Source organism: Trichechus manatus, unplaced genomic scaffold, assembly GCF_000243295.1.
Source record: "Trichechus manatus latirostris isolate Lorelei unplaced genomic scaffold, TriManLat1.0 scaffold00120, whole genome shotgun sequence".
NCBI classification, from domain to species: Eukaryota; Metazoa; Chordata; class Mammalia; order Sirenia; family Trichechidae; genus Trichechus; species Trichechus manatus.
In genome coordinates this window covers 1,621,711-1,642,030 of record NW_004444056.1, presented here as the reverse complement: position 1 = coordinate 1,642,030, position 20,320 = coordinate 1,621,711, and the positions used below count along the sequence as shown (strand labels likewise).

At 39.6% G+C, this 20,320-nt stretch overlaps 1 protein-coding gene across 7 annotated transcripts in view; it reads left to right on the top strand.

Annotated features, from left to right (window-relative positions):
- NOL8 (nucleolar protein 8) overlaps positions 1-12,117 on the top strand; it is a 40,684-nt gene extending 28,567 nt beyond the window's left edge. For 4 of the 7 annotated variants that reach the window (XM_023738604.1, XM_023738603.1, XM_023738602.1 and 1 more), the window contains 5 exons: positions 4,578-4,846; positions 6,585-6,711; positions 7,309-7,379; positions 11,364-11,446; positions 11,988-12,117. In XM_023738604.1, coding sequence (XP_023594372.1) covers positions 4,578-4,846; positions 6,585-6,711; positions 7,309-7,379; positions 11,364-11,446; positions 11,988-12,038 — 601 coding nt within the window. In that variant the 3' untranslated portion in view covers positions 12,039-12,117. Of the gene's footprint in view, positions 1-4,532; positions 4,847-6,584; positions 6,712-7,308; positions 7,380-11,363; positions 11,447-11,987 lie in introns of those variants that run through there. The other 3 variants (XM_004384217.2, XM_023738606.1, XM_023738607.1) reach the window with 3 other exon arrangements.
- Positions 12,118-20,320: the final 8,203 nt, after the last annotated feature.

Below are 20,320 nucleotides of genomic sequence, written 5' to 3'. Positions count from 1 at the left end.
GCCGTGAGACCAGAAGAACTAGATGTTGCTTGGCTACCATTACTGCACATTTTGATCAAAGATTCCACAGAAGAATCCTTATCAAAAGAGAGAAAATGCAGAACAGAATTTCAAATTCTTATGGACTCCATCTTTTCTGGAACCACAGGGGCTGGGTGAACCCCTGAAACTATTGCCCTGAGATAATCTTTAAACCTCAAACCAAAAATGTCCCCTGAAGTCTTTTTACAACCAAACAATAGTTTAGCTTAACTAGTAAAGATTGTCTGCCTTGAGCATTATGGCCTTTTAAGAACTATCTCTATGGGATCAAATTGACAACAGGAATTCGAAAGATTAGATAGGAACCTTGGGGGGCAGTGAGTTTATATTAATGGGAGAGGAACAACTCAGAAAAGGAGGGTGAAAATGGTTGTACAACTTGAAGAACGTAATCAGTGTCACTGAGTTGTACATGTAGAAACTGTTGAATTGGTGTATGTTTTGCTGTGTTTATTCTCAATAACAACAAAAATTAAAAACAATGTTTAAAAAAACACTTTATTTTAGAAAAATCACATCAGACCAAAGTAGAAGTAATATAAATATTCTTTGCAGTGTAGAATTTTTGTGTATTATTTCAGCTAGCCCCCATTGAACATGACAGGTGTGTGAGAGCTGTTGTGTATTATGTATCAGTTTTGTTTTTCTGTCTAGGGTGTATTAGTTATCTATTGCTGTGTAACAAACTACCTAAAATATAGCATCCTAAAACCACAAACATTTATTATCTCAGAATGTCTGTGGGTCAAGAATTTGTGCACTTCATTATGTGCTTCTGGCTCCAAGACTCTTATGAGGTTGCAGGGAGATGGTGCCTACAGCTTCCATCTCTGAATGCTTGCCTGGGTCTCAATGATCTGTGTCTTAGGCTGGGTTCTCTCAAGACGCAAACCAGTAAAGGGTATAAATATATATATAGAGAGAGAGATTTATATCAAGGAAATGGCTCACGGTTGTAGAGGCTGTAACATCCCAAGTCCATGGGTCAGAAAAGAGGCTTCTGATTCACATAGCCACAGGGGCTGGCAAACCGAAGATCGGCAGGCTGGAGAGCAGGGCTGTTGCTCACAGGCTGAGAAGATCAACACATCTCCAAGATCAGCAGGCAAGGCTGCAGGTAAGCTGCTAGCTCAAGTTCCAAGAACCAGAGGTCAGATGAACAAGAGCCAGCCACAGGATCCAAAATAAGCAAAAGCCCCAGCAAGGAGAGGTGGAAGAGCTAGGCAGCTGGAAGGCAGAGAGATGAAGGGTGAGGCGGGCAGTGAGCTGCCACAGGCCCCACCCCCAGAGGTACCAGCTCGCAGCAGATCCCATCATGGGGTGATCACATATCAAATCTCAACACGGAAGTGATCACAACATTATATGACTGCTGAAACACTGAGAATCATGGCCCAGCCAAGTTGACACACAATCCTAACTATCATAATCTGCTTCCAAGGTGACTCACTCATGGCTGTTGCCAGGGGACTTCAGTTTCTTGCTTCATGGGCCTCTCCAGTAGGCTGCTTAAGTGCCCTTACAACATGGTCTCTCCCAGAGCCTGAGAGAGAAAGAGAAGGAAGCCACACTGTATTTTATGATCTAGTCTCAAAATTTACATACCGACACATCTGTCTTATTCAAATTTTAGAAGCAAGTCACTTGAGTCTAACCCACACTTTGATGGGTGACTCAAGCTCCTCCTCTTGAAAGGAGTAGTAGGACAGAGTTTGTGAATATATTTTGAAACCACCACAATCCACCGTCTGGCCACAAATTACGTTATCACATGCTCACCCCCCTTTCCCTAGAATCCCCCAAAGTCTCATCCCTTTATAACATTAGCTCAAAATACAGGATGTCATCAGATCTAAGTGCAGATGAGGCATATGTGTTGCAGTTCTTTGAATATAGTTCTTTTTTGATCAGACCTGCAAACTAGAGAGACAGTTGTTTGCCCCTCCCCCAACATAAAATGGTGGAACAGACATAAGATAACCATTGTAAACACTACTGTTCAACAAGGGGAAAGCAGGAGGCACTGGTCCACAGTAGCTCTGAAATCCAGACAGGCAAATTCTTTGCTTGTACATTTGATTAGGATTGAGGGTCTCAGTATAGTTCTCTGTGGATTTTGGCTCTGCCTTTTGGATCAGTCTTTTTCAATAATGGTAGCACAGGTTTGCAGCTGAGTAGTTTTTTCAACCTGCTTTTTCCCTGTAGAAGTTTGAGGATCCAAAAGACTTTTTTTTGTTTTCTAATCTCTCTTTACCTGTTCCAGCTGCAAGCTGGTGGTGTTTCTGCTATACAGTTCTCTTAAAATCTTTGTGAGTCTCCTGTGATTCTTCAAGTACACTCCATTAGACAAAGGCCACACCCACAAATCGTTTCGAGATAAGCTCTTCTTGGACTTCTGCTAAAACTGCAGGAGGAACATGTTTATGAGATCCATAAAAGCCCTAGTCTGTGATCAATTGATCTAGGTTCCCATCTAGGTTCTTAAGGGATTTTGTTTTATATTTGGACCAGGGTCTGTAAACTTTTTTTTTTCCCCAACCATTTAAAAATAAAAGACATTGTTAACTTGCAGTCCATACGTAAATATGTGGCAGGCTGGATTGGGCCGGTAGCAAGTTTGCTTTAGACCACGTTTTCTAGAGATTACCTTAGATTAGGTCTTTGCTCAGAAACCTTTTCTTAAATTTCATGTCCTTTGCTTTTTAAAGATTAGGAATCTACAAAACCTGGAAGTACTGGCTCCTTAAAAAAAAAAAAAAATTCTTCCTTTAGTTTACCTCTGTCCTCTCGCATTTTATTCTATAAGCAGCAAGAAGAAATCTGAAAGTACCTTTAACACTTTCCTGGAAATTCCCTAGCTAAATCACCCAGTTAATTAGGTCAATATTCTGCTCTCCACATTAATACGGTGTCACTAAACTTTCTGCTACTACATAACAAGGATCCTCTTTCCTCCAATTTCCAATTGCGTTTACCCTATTGTTCTTGCAAGCCCTTACCTGTAGTCTCATTAAAGGCCATGTGATTTTTACTAACAGTTTCCTCAGGGCCCTTCAGGTTTTCACTAACACCATTGTCAATGACATTCCGACTTCTACCGTCATTGCCTGGGTTCTAAATGTAAAACCACTCCTACGTTTAAAGTTTTTGGCACAGCAGTACCCCACTTCCAGGTATAAAAATCTGTATCAGTTATCTATCATCGTGTAAAAAATTACCCTAAAACTTATCAACTTAAAACCTCAAACATTTATTAAGGTCACAATTTCTGTGAGTCACAAATTTGGGTACAGCTTCACTGGGTAGTTCTGGCTTAGGCTCTCAAGACTTTCAGTTAAGATGTCACCTGGTGCTGCAGTGTGTAAAGGTTGACTAGGGTGGAAAATCCTCTTCCAAGGTGGCTCATTCATGTGGCTATTAGCAGAAGGCCTCAGTTCCTCACTGGCGTCACAACATGGCAGCTGGCTTCTCTCAAAGCAAGAAATCGAAATTGGGGAGAGACAGCAAGGAGGAAGCTGTAGAGTATTCTGTGACCCTAGTCTCAGAAGTCACACACCATCACATCTACCCTATTCTGTTTGTTAAAAGAGGTCACTAAGTCCAACCCACGCTCAAGGGATAGGGTATTAACCTCCACCTCTGGAAGGAAGGCATATCAGAATTTTTGGACCAATTTTAGAACCACCACTTTGAGGCTCAGTGATGATCCCTTGGAACTGTGTATGTAACGTAATTTTTGTAGAACTCAGTTTGCTAGAAGGCATATCTGTCTTAAATCCTAACCACTGTGGTTTACTTAGTGAAGTATTAAAAGATTCTATGAGATGGTCTCCACCAATAAGTTGGTTATTTAGGACATCCTGGTCACTTATTATTTTAGCTAATACTTTAAGAACCTTTGGCCTGATCTTATATATAACATATGGAATGAACTCTTATAGGAAACAGGATTTTAATATTTCTTAGCTTAAACTCAATATTGAAAATAGCCATGTAATGTTTAGTCTAAGCTTAAAGAGAAAAGCTTATTAAATATAGAGCAGCTTTATGGTAAAATAAACATTTCATTTCAAAATGGACTAATTTTACCACATTTATACTTCATTTCTAAAACTAAGTTCTAACCAAATCCTTTTATGTCAGTTTCATAAAATGCACAGAAGTGTAGAACTTGAAATGGTCTTAGAAGTGACCTGGTTTAGTATATTCAATTTTCAGTTGAGAAGACTGAGGCCCCTTGACATTGCTTTTCTTACTCAAAGCTAACATCTTAGGTGTCATTTGTGAAATATAGAAGTTGAGATAGAAGAATATGATTAATGTTTAATATTTGGAGCTGTTTGAGATATTTTGCATAAAACTTATTGGGTGAAAATTATGCTTTTATTAGTTGAGTTTTTTTTTATGTGGATCCTCTTTATTGTTGAATGAATGGAATTAGAAGTTATTGAAAGTGTTTCCTTTCCTGATGTCTGGAAATTTTCCCAAAGGTGACTATTTGTTTGTGATGCATATATCTGTATATGTCATGGCAGTAAAGCAAAGCGAAAGAAGAAAAGGGCAGAATGTGAGAAGCTACCTGAGGTATCGAAAGAAATGTATTATAGCATTGCTACGGATTTGAAAGAAAGACTCCAAACTACAAAAGATAGCAGTGAAAAGAAAGAAAACATACCCTGGAATGTAGACTGTGATGGAGACAAAACAGAAATAAATGACCCTACGCCTCTAAAGAATGGGGATGAGGAGCCGGCTGGGTTTACATTTTCCTTTTTTGATTCAGATGCTAAAGATGTAAAGGAAGGTAATTTTTCTCTTTTCCTTTTTCACTTCAGACAGTTTGAACTTAATAGTCTACATTAAGTGTAATGATTTAACCTTAGTGAGTAAAAGACTCTTCCTTCCACACATAAGCAGTGTGAGATTCAGGATTCATGATCAGAAATGTAATGTGCCTGAAGCTGTGTTTAATACAAGAAGAAATCGTTTTTGCAAACTTCTGATTAGTTGCCATATGAAATGAGGCCAGAGAATAGTGTGCACCATCCCCTTCTTTTGCTCAGTAGAAACATCCATGAAGAAGTGTAATGAACCATATATTTAAATAGTTTCACATGGTAAGTGCAAGGTCCCTTGGTGGCGCAAACAGTTTGTGCTGGAGAAGCCATGACTTATGGACAGCCAGTGCTGCATATCGTGGGGAAAAAAAAGAAATAGGTAAACATCTTAGCTTTAAACATGTATGCATGTGATTGATATGCCAGTTGTTTTTGAAAGTTTATCCTTGGATTTTGCCAGAACCCAAGGTAAAGTATAAATACTAGTACCTCTAATTTTGCATTCCATTTCAGGATACTTGCCTCTGAAGCCCAATATGGACCACATTAAAAACATCTCTTCCTTAGTAGACTGTGACTCTTCCAGTATCCAGATATACACGTAGCTTTTCTAGAACTTTATTATAAAAAGCAGTATATACCTTTATAGAAGAATATATGCAGACCTAACTATGGTTGATTCTACTTCAGAGATCAGCGTCCATGTATTAGATGCCAGCCCTGTGGTACTTTAACAGGAGGCATAACAATCTAGTGGTAGTTTTTCAAATATTGTTATAAATAAGCCGCAATCTCTCATGTCCTCTGCTTCATTTTATTGCCTGTATTGTCTCCATTTGAGTACCTTGTTCAGTAGAGTTGGTGCTGATATGGATATTAGCTACCATTCTTCTTTCAGAGCCACATGTGAAGAAATTTACCTGGAAGTGAGTTCTGTAGATGCCCAGCAAACCTGGAAGGTTTGCTTTTAAGTCCTTGGGAAACTTTGAGGGCTCGTGAGGTGATAGTCTGTATTTTATAGCACTGGCTTCTTCAGCAGTTCTAGAACGGGGTTTTGGGAATTGAATACCTAAGGATATGTTCCTTTTCTCATTTATAAATAATCAGAAAGGGAAACCTGGTTTCACTGCATCATGTTATATTTTAGTCTTCATTCTAGCACAAGTGCCAAATTTACTTAGTCTTTTTTTTTTCTAGTTATGTATTAGACATTTATAACTAAAATACCTTTAGTTTTTGTGCCTTTTCATAGTATTACTATATTCTACTCTAGCAGTGTCAAAAAATATGATAGTAGCTTCACTCAATATTTGAAAAAATAAAAAGATGATGTTACCTATTGTAAGTTAATGATTAAGTTATTGAAAATTTAGAGATATATCTGCGTGGTGAAAGTACCGTATTTTTACACACAGAATGCACGTGTTTTATGTTTTTTTGGCAACCACACATTCCCCGTATGAGGTATTTTCATAAGTGTGCTATGCTTTTTTTTTTTTTTTTTTTTACAGCAACATGTACAAAAAATCAGCATAGTGCACTCATGAAAATACCTGGGGGGGAACGCGGTTGGCAAAAAAAAAACAAAAAACATATAACACGTTTGTTATTTGCATAAAAAATACAGTAAGAAACATGCTTCTTCAGAAGTAACTGAGTTTTTCAGTTATAAGCCCATCATCATTTATTTTTGTGACAATATAGAGACCTATAGAGTTGAAACAGTGAAACCTGGAAAGATTGCCTGGCAGGAAGACCCTTGTTTTCAAGACAGCAGCTCAAAAGAGGAAGATGCTACTGAAGTCATAGATCACAGAAGGCCCAACTCAGGGTAAGTAATTTGTTTCTATTCAAGTGTATTTCATATTTTGTAAAATCTGAGTTAGATACACTTTAGAAATAGTATAGAAGTATCTAAGCTTATCTTCACAAGACAACTTCATGTTCTCTTAGCTCCTTTAGAGAGTTCTCTAACCTTTTGGTAATGGGGTACTTGTTTCTTTTTCCTTGAGATTTGGATAGCACTGGTGGGGGCTGGGGGATGTGATGAGCACAGGGACAGGGACCTGATAGTGATGTTGCTAATTGGAAACAGCCTGCTGCAGTGTGCCGTCTCCCCTCCCCCTTGCAACTACTGGCAACCGGAGGTGGTGGCTTCTGGGGGGTGAGCATGTGCTGTCAGAAACCAGAATGGGGAGGGTAGAGTTTGTACTTAAACAACTCTTGATTATCAAAGCTTGAGGTAGAAGAATGTTGAATAGAGAGGGGATGGAGTCATTTCCACTCAGGGAAATAAATGAGCAAAAATAAAAAGCAGATATATTTGAGGAGTAGTCATTTATATTTTCAATGTGAACATTTCTTCTTAAGGATTAAAATTAAACCAACCAATATATGCTTGTCTATCTCTGTCTTTCTCTTTCTTCAGAGAAGTATCATTACCTGAGAAAGAGACCAGTAGATTTTTCTTTTTCTGTAAGAATGACGAAAGACTTCATGGTAAGTCCATTTTTTTCATTAAATGCTTTAGTAGTACAGCTTCTTCTTTTTTTTTTTTTTAAATAATTTCTATATGTACAATTCAGTGAGATTGATTCTATTCTTCAAGTTAATGCAACCATTCTCAACCTCCTTTTCCGAATTGTTCTTCCCCCATTAACTCACTGCCCCCTAAACCTCCTATCTAATCTTTTGAGTTGCTGTTGTCAGTTTGATCCCATGTAGATAGTTCTTTAAAAGAGCACAATGCTCAGGGAAGATATTCTTTACTAGTTAAACTATTGTTTGGTTTAAAAAAGACTTCAGAGGATAGTTTTGGTTTACAGTTTAAAGATTATCTCAGGGTTAAGTAAAGTACTATTGAAGAAGAATAAAGTAGGAGGACTCACACTATCTGACCTCAGAACCTACTATACAGCTACAGTAGTCAAAACAGCCTGGTACTGGTACAGCAACAGACACATTGACCAATGGAACAGAATTGAGAACCCAGATGTAAATCCATCCACCTACGGTCATCTGATCTTTGACAAAGGTCCAAAGTCCCTCAAATGGGGAAAAGACAGTCTTTTTAACAAATGGTGCTGGCAAAACTAGATGTCCATCTGCAAAAAAATGAAACAGGACCCTCAAACCATACACAAAAACTACTTCAAAATGGATCAAAGACCTAAATATAAAAACCAAAAACTATAAAGATCATGGAAGAAAAAATATGGTCAACTCTAGGGGCCCTAATACATGGCATTAACAGGATACAAGCCATGACTAACAACACACAAACACCAGGAGATAAGCTAGATAACTGGGATCTTCTAAAAATTAAACACTTACGTGTATCAAAAGACTTCACCGAAAGAGTAAAATGAGAACCTACAGACTGGGAAAAATTTTTTGGCTATGACATCTGACAAAGGTATAATCTCTAAAATCTACAGGAAAATCCAGCATCTCTACAACAAAAAAAAAAAAAATCCAGTTAATAAATGGGCAGACATTAGAGAAATGCAAATCAAAACCACAGTGAGATACCATCTCACCTTGTCATTACTGGCGTGAATCAAAAAAACAAAAAAATAACAAATGTTGGAGAGGCCGCAGAGAGATTGGAATGCTTATGCACTGTTGGTGGGAATGCAGAATGATACAACCATTTTGGAAAACAATATAGCGCTTCTTTAAAAAGCTAGAAATAGAAACACCGTATGATCCAGCAATTCCACTTCTACGAATATATCCTAGACAAATAAGAGCCATCACACGAATAGATATATGCACACCCACGTTCATTGCAGCATTGTTCACAATAGCAAAAAGATGGAAACAACCTAAGTGTCCATCAACAGATGAATGGATAAACAAACTATGGTACATGCACACAATGGAATACTACACAGTAAAGAACAATGATGAATCTGCAAAGCATCTGACAACATGGATGAATCTGGAGGGCATTATGCTGAGTGAAGTAAGTCAATCAGAAAAGGACAAATATAAGACCACTATACAAACTCATGAAAAGGTTTACACACAAAAGGAAACAATCTTTGATGGTTACAAGTGAGGGGAGGGTTGGGGAGGGAAAACCACTAAATAGACGATAGGTATGTGGTAACTATGGTGAAGGTTAAGACAGTACACAATATTGGGGAAGCCAGCACAACTTGTCAAAGTACAGGTCATGAAGGCTCCACAGATACATCCAAACTCCCTGAGGGAAATTGCTGGGCTGAGGGCTGTGGGGACCATAGTCTCAGGGAGCATCTAGCTCCAACTACTCTGTCTGACAGAAACTGGAGAAACCCCAAGAGTAAGGCCCCCAGACACCCTTAAAGCTCAGTAATGAAGTCACTCCTTATGTTCACCCTTCAGCCAAAGATTAGACAGGCCCATAAAACAAAATGAGACTAAATGGGCACACCAGCCCAGGGGTAAGGACAAGAAGGCAGGAGGGGACAGGAAAGCATTAATGGGGAACCCAAGATTAAGAAGGGGAGAGTGTTGACATGCCATGGAGTTGGCAACCAATGTCACAAAACGTGTATGTATTGTTTAATGAGAAACTAGTTTGCTTTGTAAACCTTCATCTAAAGTACAATAAAAATAAAAAAAGATTATCTCAGGGTAAATTTATCCAGCCTCAATGACTCCAGAAAGTGTGGATTCCAATAGGACAGTTCTTTCCACTGCACCCAGTGATATAATAACGTGCACCCAGATTAGAACAGTTTTGTCAAGTTCTGACCATGAAGAATACTTTGTAATGTGTTATGGTTTTGCTACCTCCATCAGACTGACGCATGTTAACTTATGAAGCTCTCCAGGGATAGAGAGCTCACCACGCACCACCTTCTTTGCTCATTCATTATCCTCTACTACAGCTGGTTTTGTTGTGGAGCTTGCTTACATAGTAGATGTAACAAGCCCTAAGTTTTTATTATTTATAGAAGTCCATGTGAAAACTCCAAGGCTGCTGGTGAACTCCTCATTTATTTCTTAAAGCCTAGCACAAACAGAAATCAACAGTTACATAATAGTAAATTGTATATAAAAAGTATTATCCTAGGAATACTACATTTTTATTTCTCAAAAAGCATACAATTTTTTTTTTTTGAAAATTCATCAAAAATGGAAAAGATGGACTTAACCTAACGGAAAAGATGGACTTAACCTAACCCTCACACCATACACAAAAACCAATTCAAAATGAATGAAGGACCTAAATATAAAAACTAAAACCATAAAATTCCTAGAAGAATATGTAGGGACGAAGCTGTAGGACCTAGTTTTTAGTAGTGAGCTATCAGATGCGACAACAAAAGCACGAGCAGCAAAAAACAAAATGTAAATGGGACCTCACAAAAATTAAATACTTAATGTGTATCAAAGGACTTTAACCAAAAAGTGAAAAGACAGCCTGTTGATTGAGAGAAAATGTTTGGGAACCATATATCTGATAAGGGTCTAATATCCAAAATACAGTATTTCTACAAATAAGCAGAAAGACAAATAACCCAGTCAAAAAATGGGTAAAGGACTTGAACCAACAGTTCACCAAAGAGGATATTCAAATGGCCAACAAACACTTGAAAAGAGATGCAGATCACAACTACAATGAGACACCGTCTCACCCCCATTAGGATGGCAAGGGATCAAAAAAATGGAAATAATTTGGCGATGCCTCTAAAATTTGAACATAAAACTACAATATGACCCAGCAATTCCACTTTTTGGTATATACCAAAAAACCTTAAAGCTGCAACGCGACAGACACATGTACATCAGTGTTCATTGCAGCAATACTCACAATTTCCAAAAGGTAGAAACCAAAATGTCCATCAATTTATGAATGGATAAACAAAGTGTGTTAAATACATACAATGGTATATTACTCGGGCATAAAGAGGAAAGACGTTCTGGTGCATGCCACAACATGGATAAACCTAGAAAACATGTTGGGTGAAATCAGAAACCAAAACTTCTTGCCGTCAAGTCAGTTCTGACACACAGCAACCCTATAGGACAGAGTAGAACTGCGTAGGGTTTCTAAGGAGCAGCTGGTGGACTCCAACTACCAACCTTTTTGCTTCCTTAGATTACAGCCTTGGAAACCCTATGGGGCAGTTCTACTCTCTCTTACGGGGTTGCTGTGCACTCTACGGCAGTGAGTTTGGACCAGGAGTGGGAGGGAGAGGGAAGGAAACCGTTTTTGCTTGGGGTGCATTGAATGTTTGTTAATGGTGGAATAATTTGGAAAAGGGTAGTGAGGATGGTTACACAACTTGAAGAATGTAATCAGTGTCACTGAATTATACATGTAGAAATTGTTGAATTGCTATATGTTTTGTTCAGTATATTTTCACAATTTAAAAAAAGAAAAGGCCTTAACTAGCATTCACATTGGCATCCTTGATGATACCAGCACTAGAATATTGTCTGTGATGATATTAACTTGCTGCCTCATCTTTTTCGGTTTTCCCCTAGTAGGTTCTGACTTATTCTGGAGAGGAGCAGGAAGTGATATGAGCAGGAATTGTTGGGAGACCCGAACAAATAACCTGCGTATGGTGAGTAATTGTATCTCCATATAGATTGTCTCCTAAAATACATGTATTATATCCTTTGCATTTCTTTGTGTTAATATTTCCCTGGTGTAAGAATAATTGGAATGAGATATAAAACTTAAGAAAGGATGACAACTGACAGCATGATTTAAACTGTCTGAATTATAGAACCAGGAGGGAACTTGAAGTTTTTTTTAATTCAACCTATACATGGTACAAATGAGGAAACTGAAGACTGGCCACAGTAACTGCCTGGTCTTAGAGTTCTATCCAGGCTTATTGAATAATATGAAAACATGAGTTTTTTGTTCTTTGTTTTTTGTCTTTTTTTTAAAAAAAAACTGAATTGCAATTCCCACAGTAAAGATTTAAAGCCGGAAGTTTGAATATTCCCTATTCATTCTAAGCTAGCGCTTCCAAAATGGGTGGATTGCCTTGAATTTTCACAACCCTGAGACTGGATAACCTTTTACTGTCTAGTATGCAACACTTGAAAACAGTTTACATTTATTGTTAACAAAGGTTTTTGGTTTTGTTTTTCTAGGACTGTCGGAAGAAGCATAAAGATGCAAAAAGAAAAGTGAAACCAAAATAATGAGTATCACCATTGGTTATGATACTGTATGTGAACAGGCTCACCTAAGGAAATTGACCCAGAAAATAATTTTAGCTGACAAAGAAGAAATTTTAGAATGAAGAACATCCAAATTCTGGTTAATGGAATATCATTCTGGTTGCTGTCTTTTTCTGCATAACTGTACTGTACTTCTAAGTAATTACTTCAAAAAATTAAACTGAACTTTTTTTAATGAAGCCCAGCATAGATCCCCAAAATACCTTTCAACTTTTTGTATGGAATCTCTTTGCTTTCCATCCTTAATAATTCATAGGTATCTTCTGATGTAAGCCTTACATGAAACCTTTTTTTAATAAGTGGGTCAAAGTAGTTGTGTTTTCCAAGTTAGGCTTTATGTGAATTATAGGCTGTTTGAAATACTTATTTCTGTTTGCACTGAATACACCTTATCTCCATTTCGTCATTTCTTTTTAATGAACAGTCTAATTACAAGTCAACCTGGAGTTCTGTACAAGACTACCTTTGAGGACTAGAAAAGGAAGCCGAATAGAGTATTCTTGTCCTTGGCCTCCAGGAATTAGGAAGCAGCATATGAAGGCAGGCTCATCAATCCCAAAATCCTGGTTAGACCAGAAACATATGAAAAATAACTAGTGTCTGAAAGATGTATGACCACAATTAGGAGTCAGGAGTCAATCCAGATAAAGAAGTAGATTTAATAATTAAAAAACCAACCTAAGATTCAGGATAAATATGCTCCCTATCAAACTGGGCTTTATAAAAAGTGTTATATCAACCTTAGTGCCCATCAGCAGATGAATGGATAAACAAAGTATGGTGTATACACACATTGCAGTACTATGTGATGAAGAATAATGATGAATCTGTGAAACATCTGACAACATGGATGAATCTGGAGGGCATTATGTTGAGTGAAATAAGTCAATCACAAAAGGATAAATACTGTGTGAGACCACAATTATAAAAACTCATGAAAAGGTTTACGTACAGAAAGAAACAATCTTTGATGGGTACAAGGTAGGGAAGGGGTGGGGAGGGAAAAACACTAACTAGACAATAGACAGTGGTAACTGTGGTGAAGGGTAGGACAGTATACAATACTGGGGAAGCCAGCACAACTTGACCAAGGCAGAGTCATAGAGGCATCATAGACACATCCAAACTACCATAAAGGATCGAGTTACTGGGCTGAGGGCTGGTGACCATGGTCTCGGGGAACATCTAATTCAATTGGCGTAACATAGTTTATAAAGAAAATGTTCTTCATTCTACTTTGGTGAGTAGTGTCTGGGGTCTTAAAAGCTTTGAGCAGCCATCTAAGATAGGTCTACTGGTCCCGCCCCATCTGGAGCAAGGTAGAATGAAGAAAACCAAAGACACAAGAGAAAGTCCAAAGGACTAGAGGAACACAACTACCACAGCCTCCACCTGGCTGAGTCCAGCACAACTAGATGGTGCCTGGCTACCACCACTGACTGCTCTGACAGGGATCACAACAGATGGTCCCGGACAGAGCTGGAGAAAAATGTAGAACAAAATGGTAACTCATAAAAAAGAGTAGACTTACTGGCCTGACAGACTAGAAAAACCCGAAGAGTATGGCCCCCGGACACCCTTTTAGCTCAGTAATGAAGTGACTCCCGAGGTTCACCATTCAGACAAAGCTAAGACATTCCCATAAAACAAAATGAGACTAATGGGGCACAACAGTCCAGGGACGAGGACTAGAAGGCAGGAGGGGACAGGAAAGCTGGTAATAGGGAACCCAAGGTTGAGAAGGGATAGTCTTGACATGCCATGGGGTTGTTAACCATTGTCATAAAATGTGTACTGTTTAATCAGAAACTATTCCGTAAACCTTCATCTAAAGTACAAAAAAAAGAAGACTGAGAAATAGATTAAAAAAAAAAAAAACTACGGAGCACAGTTCTACTCTGGCACACATGGGATCATCACAAGTAAAAAAAAATGTTCTACATTCTACTTTGATGAGTAGCGTCTGGGGTCTTCAAAGCTTTATGAGTGGCCATCTAAGATCCGTCTACTGGTCCCACCCCATCTGGAGCAAGGTAAAATGAAGAAAACCAAAGACAAAAGAGATTAGTCCAAAGGACTAGAGGAACACAACTAACAGCCTCCACCGGGCTGGGTCCAGCACAACTAGATGGTGCCTGGCTACCACCACTGACTGCTCTGACAGGAATCATAATAGAGGATCCCAGACAGAGCTGGAGAAAAATGTAGAACAAAATTCAATCCCACAAAGACTAGATTTACTAGTCTGATGGAGACTGGAGAAACCCCAAGATTATGGCCTCCAGACACCCTTTTAACTCAGTAGTCAACTCCTGAGGTTCACCCTTCAGGCAAAGATTAGACAGGCTCATGAAACAATAATAACGTAGCTCAACCCCGTATACGAGAGTAAATGGGTACCCTAGCCCAGGGACAAGGACGAGAAAGCAGCAGGGGACAGGAAAGCTGGACAAATGGAAATGAGGACCTCCAGGGTTGAAAAGGGGACAGTGTTGACATGTCACGGGGTCGGCAACAAATGTCACAAAACAATATGTTCCATGAGAAACTAATTTGATCTGTAAACCTTCACCTAAAGCACAAAATTTTTTAGTGTTATATAGACAGTTCCAAATGATTATAATTTAACCCTCATGTGTGTATCTGAGATTCTAAGTGGATTTACATCATGATGGTCTCTCCCAATTGAATGTAAACTGTATGAGGGCTTTATTCTAATCCAGCTCGTTAAGAATTATGGCCCCACTGCCTAGAATAGTGTCTAGCACATAGTGCGTACTCAATGTTTTTTAATAAATAGGGGGTCCAAGGAACAAAGTAGCCAGAGTCATTCTGGATTCCTCCGTTTCCAAGACTTCAAACTTCATGGAGAATAGGAACAACCACTCGAAGATAAATAATTCAAATGTTCCACCTTCTCTTAATGTAGATCACATTTATACCATTATACCCTTTTATCTACTGCTGCAGTGGTTAAGAGCTTTGCTGCTAACCAAAAGGTCAGCAGTTCCAATCTACCAGCTGCTTCTTGGAAACCCTATGGGGCAGTTCTACTCGGTCCTATAGGGTCGCTATGAGTCAGAATCAACTCAGCAACGAGTATCTATCACAGCATGACAAACTGACCTGGGGACTGCTCATCTCTGGTCCATGTAATGTCCCTTAGGGTGGCTCAGCTGGGGCTAGAGGATCCACTTCTAAGATGGCTTTCTCTTAGTGCCTCTTCATGGGCTTCTTCACAGCATGGCAACTGGGTTCCAGAAACAAGTATTCCAAGAGGCAGGAAGCAGCTGCTACCAGACTCTTAAGGCCTGGACCCAGAAACTGTCTCAGAGGCATTTCCACTGTATTCTACTGGTCAAGACAGATACAGCCCACCCAGATTCAAAGGGAGGAGACACAGACCTTCAGCTCTCAATGTGAAGAGTATCAGATAATTTGTGTCCATATTAAATCTGCAACACCCTCCAAACCAGAAGCAGATGAGTAAGGGACATCAAGTGGACTGACTTGTGTTTGGGCCCTATTAAGATTGTGTGCTGGTTAAGATTCTGCGTCAACTTGGCTGGGCCATGATTTACAGTGTTCTGACCATCATGTGATGTGGTCACTTCCTGGTTGAGATCTAGTATGTGATCACCCCCATGATGGGATCTGCTGTGAGTAGCCAATTGGTTGAAGGGGAGTTTCCTTGGGTGTGTGGCCTGCATCGAGTACGGGCAGATGTTTCTGGCAGGGTTCAGGGGCTTTTGCTCATTCTGGATCCTGCAGCTGGCTCCTATACATCTGACCTCTGCTTCTTGGGACGTGAGCTCGTAGCTTACCTGCAGTCTTGCCTGTCGATCTTGGGATTTGTCAATCTTCACAGCCTGTAAGGAAGAGCCTTGCTCCTCAACCTGCTGATCTTGGGTTCACCAGCCCCTGCTGCTACGTCAGTCAGGAGAAGCCTCCATCCTGACCCACGGACTTGGGACATTCCAGCCTCTACAACTGTGTGATCCATTTCCTTGATATAAATCTCTCTATATATATTCATATGCTTTACTGGTTTTGGTTCTCTAGAGAACCCAGCCTAAGAGAGCCCCCATGTCCAGTCTACACTGGATGCCTTTGTCTCCTATAATAATCTTTCCTCACCTTAGTCCCCTATGCCAATGAACACACTATGAATGTTGTGACCCAAACCTGCACCTCCAAAATAACTAGCTGAAACATGCTGTTCTTATCTTACAAACTCAGAACTTGTCAGTTTTTTAAATTATTTCCCCTACAACTAACCTACCTTATCAGAACTTTCAAATTTTTAATCCCTCCCTCCTTATGCCACATCCTTCTACAACTAGCTTAGAGTCTACTAGCCATTAATTCAGTTATTCTCTTGAAAATGCTTTAAATCTGTTTAATTGTTTTTTTATCCTGCCTGTCTGGCAAAATCTTAAATTTGAATAACTCCAACCCAGGCTGCTAAGACTACTATTGTGAGCTGCCTTAGAGTTAGCCCTAGACTCAAGGCAATCCCATGTGTTAAAGAATAGGGTTTTCTTGACTGTAACCTTTACAGAAGCAGTTCACCAGGCCTTTCTTCAACAGAGCCACTGGGTGTGTTTGAGTTGCCAACCTTTAGCTTAGCAGCCAATGGCAAACCACTTGTGTCACCCAGGCTCAAGACTATAAGAGGAAATCACTCGGTGAGGCAGGTTGGTCCCACTAAAAATCATGGACACCAGCCCTGCCTAAGGCCTCAGCATTGACCAACAACCTGCATGCATTTCTCTATGTCAGTGCAACTCTAGTGTCTGACCCAAGAAACACTAGCCTCAGACACTGGTAGTGTTTAAAATGCAGCTTCCTGGGTCCTTCCTTAAACGTGATTGTGGTTGGGACAGGGAATGTGCCTTTTTTTTTTCCCTAAGTACCCAGCTGTTGGTTCTGTTTCAGTCACATGGTATCCTACTCAATGTGTAAAGCTCCAACTCACTCCACCACTCCCATTCTCAAAAGATAACCATGCTTCCAACTTTAGAGGGGGAAAAAAAGGAACTACTGATTGGAACTCTGCTTTCTGCAATCGAAACTTCACTGTAGCCTTCCTCTCCATTATGCCTAATCAAGATCCTTACCCTTTGCATTTGCTCTTCCTTCTGCTTTGAATACTCTTTCCCTCAAATCTCCTCATGGGTCTCTTCTCATACAGTATCAGCTCAAATGTCACTACCTCAAAGCATTTTTCTGACCATTCTAGCTCAAGTTAAAACCCCCTCCTCCACATTGGGCATTCTAGTTGAAGTTAGACACACACTCCTCTCCCGACCAGGCAATCTCATCATATTGTCTCTTGTTGTCCTTAGTCTTTATTGTTGTCCCACTAGAATGTAAGCTCTGTGAAAGGGGGCTCCTCATTTTCTAGAATGATGGCTGGCACAAATCAGATATGCAGGAAATATTTCTTGAATAAACGAATTAATTTGGATTCTGCTTTTTATAGGCCAACAAGACTTTCAGATGGGGCATCAAGAGCTACTATGAAAAAGAGGGGGGTCTTATTTGTGGAGGGATAAAGATGATTTAGGTTGGAATCTGGGTAGATGGTGCTGCAGAAAAACGAAGGAAGTGTTGAGGGTGTCCTAAACTATAAAAGGGCCTACAAGTGGGGCTGCTTCAGGAGAGGTGTGGTATAACTAGGGAGAGGACCGCTTTCAGTGCACGGGAGCTTTTTTTTAATCAAAGTAATAGATGTACGTAATTTTAAAAGTCAAATAGAACTATAAATCAGCATCATGTACCTCCAGATATGTCACACAGAATACAACAGCGCCTCAGTGACATTCTTGCTAAATAAAAGCACACGACCTGAATCTAATCATAAGCAAACATATGAACAAAATAGACAGACATTCACTTAAGGTCATAAAACACAATGACAGACTCAGTAACTTCCAAATTAAAGAAGACAAAATAGACTCAACAACAGAATAGAACTCATAACCCAGTATTTTCTCTGCCTGTTGTTGTTGGGTGCCCTCGAGTCAGTTCCAACTCACAGAAACCCCATGTACAACAGAAGGAAACACTGCCCAGTCCTGTGCATCCTCACAATTGTTGTTATGCTTGAGCCCACTGTTGCAGCCACTGTGTCAATCCATCTCCTTGAGGGTCTTCTTCTTGTTCGATGATCCTCTACCAAGCATGATTCCTTCTCCAGGACTGGTCCCTCCTGATAACATGTCCAAAGTATGTAAAATGAAGTCTTGCCATCCTTGCTTCTAAGGAGTATTCTGGCTGTACTTCTTCCAAGACAGATTTGTTTATTCTTCTAGCAGTAAATGTTCATCGATTCTTCTGTGGTCTTCCTTATTCATTGTCCAGCTTTTGCATGCATATGAGGCGATTTAAAATACAATGGCTTGGGTCAGGCGCACCTTAGTTCTCAAAGTATTTGCTTTTGAACACCTTAAAGAGGTCTTTTGCAGTAGATTTTCCCAGTGCAATACGTTGTTTGATTTCTTGACTGCTGCTTCCATGGGCATTGTCATGGATTGAATTGTGTCCCCAAAAAATATGTGTCAACTTGGCTAGGCCATGATTCCCAGTATTGTGTGGGTCCTCCATTTTGGGATTTGATGTAATTTTCCTATGTGTTGTAAATCCTAATCTCTGCCAGTGGTTAATGAGGCAAGATTAGGTTACATTAAAGAGGATTAGGGTGGTATGCAACACCCTTATTCAGATCACATCCCTGATCCCATGTAAGGGGAGGTTTCCTGGGGTATGGTTTGTATCACCTTTTATCTTTCAAGAGAAAAAAGCAAGCAGAGAGATGGGGACCTCATGCAACCAAGAAAGCAGTGCCAGGAGCAGAGCGCAACCTTTGGACCCAGGGTCCCTGTGCTGAGAAGCTCCTAGACCAGGGGACTATTGATGACAAGGACCTTCCCCCAGAACCAAGAGAGAGAGAAAGCCTTCCCTGGTAGCTGGTTCCTTGAATTTGAACTTTAAGCCTCCTAGACCGTGAGAGAATAAATCTGTTTGTTAAAGCCATCCACTTAGGGTATTTCTGGTATAGCAGCACTAGATACCTAAGACAGGCATTGACTGTGAATCCAAGTAAAATGAAACCACTAACAATTTTAACATTTTCTCCATTTCTCATGATATTGCTTACTGGCCCAGTTGTAAGGATTTTTGTTTTATGTTAAGATGCAATCCATACTGAAGGCTGTAATCTTTGATCTTCATCAGCAAGTGCTTCCAGTCTTCACTTTCAGCAAGTAAGGTTCTATCATCTGCATACTGAAAGTTGTTAATGAGTCTTCCTCTAATCCTGATGCCACGTTCTTCTTCATATAGTCTAGCTTCTCCAATAATTTGTGCAGCATATTGAATAAGTATGGTGAAAGGATACAACCCTGACATACTGTTCCTGCCTTTAAACCACACAGTATCCCCTTGATCTCTTCGAACTACTGCCTCTTGGTCTATGTACAGGTTCTGCATGAGCATAATTAAGTGTTCTGGAACTCCCATTCTTTGCAATGTTGTCCATAATTTGTTAAGATCCATGTAATCGAATGCCTTTGCATAGTCAATAAAACACCGGTAAACATCTTTCTGGTATTCTCTGCTTTCAGCCAAGATCTGACATCAGCAATGATATCCCTCATTCCACGTCCTCTTCTGAATCTGACTTGAATTTCTGACAGCCCCTGTTGATGTACTGCTACAACCACTTTTGAATGATATTTAGCAAAATTTTGCTTGCATGTGATATTAATGATATTGCTGGATAATTCCTGTTTCTGTTGAATGACTTTTCTTTGGAATGGGTACAAATATGGATCTCTTCCAGTCAGTTGGCCAGGCAGCTGTCTTCCAAATTTCTTGGCATAGACAAATGAGCATCTCCAGTGCTGCATCCATTTGTTGAAACATCACATGGGTATTCCATCCATTCCTGGAGCCTTGTTTTTTGCGAAGGCCTTCAGTTTAACTTGGACTTCTTCCTTCAGTATCAACAGTTCTTGATCATATGCTACCACCTGAAATGGTTGAACGTTTACCAATTCTTTTTGGTACAGTGACTCTGTGTATTACTTCCATCTTCTTTTGATGCTTCCTGCATCTATTTTCCCCATAGAATCCTTCAATATTGCAACTCAAAGCTTGAATTTTTTCTTTAAATGCCAAGAGTTTTCTTCCCTTTCGGTTGTCTAACTCCAGGTCTTTGCACATTTCATTATAATACT